At 50.7% G+C, this 1,183-nt stretch overlaps 1 protein-coding gene across 1 annotated transcript in view; it reads right to left on the bottom strand.

Annotated features, from left to right (window-relative positions):
* DENND2A (DENN/MADD domain containing 2A) overlaps positions 1-1,183 on the bottom strand; it is a 49,857-nt gene that overhangs the window by 10,598 nt on the left and 38,076 nt on the right. The window contains exon 15 of the mRNA XM_012720958.1: positions 119-131. Coding sequence (XP_012576412.1) covers positions 119-131 — 13 coding nt within the window. The remainder of the gene's footprint in view (positions 1-118; positions 132-1,183) is intronic.

The following is a 1,183-nucleotide window of genomic DNA, read 5'->3' on the forward strand; positions in this document are numbered from 1 at the left end:
GTTCCTAGCTGTGCTCTGCTTGGGCCAAGCTGTGAGGAAGCCACGTTCTGGACAGATGAAGGCTCCTTTACCACGTTCCCAGGATGTCAGCGCCCCTAACCTTTCATCGTTAATAAGCTTTACTGAGCTGGCTCCAAAACCAGAAAGCACTTGGCTCTGGCCATAAGGAGAAAAGAGGCGAGTTAAAAGATCCTGGCTAGCAACAGTCTACCCAACACAGCAGAATGAGGAGGTTCTCATGCATCTCTCCCCTACAGACCACTATCGGAAGACTAAATGCCAGGCCCTCCCTGGTGGCGCAACGGGTTAAAGTGCAGCACTATGAAGCTGTCCACAGCCACTGCAGCACGAGGTCCATCCCAACGTGGCGCAGCAGACCTCTCCTGACCCTCCCCTCGGCAGTGGACTTCGTCGATCTGCCTGTTCTGCTCCCCGCTCTGTCTCTGGTGAAGCCTCTCACCGCCCATGCACCTCTGGCCTGTACCCCAGTTCTGAATGCATAACTAACTATTTAGGTCTTTTCACTAGAATATCTTCTTTATTAGATAACTAAGAAGGAGGCCGAATAAGTTAGGACTTAAGACTATGGAGACAACATCAATAATTCAGCCAGCAGGTGGGGTGATGTCTGTGTTTCAAACAATCTCTCAAAGCAGAGAAAGGTTTTCCTAGCCTAAAGCATCGTTTTTGCCCAGCCACTTGAGAATGTTAAGGCTGTTTGCAAGCTGTTAGCCAACTGTGTTTCATTTCCTTGACTGTAGATCACTGAAGGTGTTGAATTCACTTTTTAAAAAAAGATTTTATTTATTTATGTATACAGAACTGGGGTACAGGCCAGAGGTGCAGGGGCCAGAGACAAAGTGGGGAACAGAATAGGCAGATCAATGAAGTACACAGCTGAGGGGGGCAGCGGGTGGTCAGGAGAGGTCTGCCGCGCCCTGTGGGTCACCCCAGGGATTTGGAGGATGATGCCATCAGCATCCACTAGATGGCAAGGAATGCATCTCTTCTACCGATGCTTCATTCCTGGGCACTGGCGGGAGAAGCAAACTCTGCGTCTGCCCAGTGAGCCCCACCAGGAGGTGGGGGTCGCTGTGCAGTGGCTGCCACATTTCAAAACTGTTCCTTCAAACCTTGAAGTCATGTGGGTCACCACGTTTGCAAAGAACACAGGCTGGGCCCT

The sequence above is a fragment of the Condylura cristata genome, unplaced genomic scaffold (genome assembly GCF_000260355.1).
Source record: "Condylura cristata isolate star-nosed mole 26May11 unplaced genomic scaffold, ConCri1.0 scaffold00005, whole genome shotgun sequence".
Taxonomy (NCBI): Eukaryota; Metazoa; Chordata; class Mammalia; order Eulipotyphla; family Talpidae; genus Condylura; species Condylura cristata.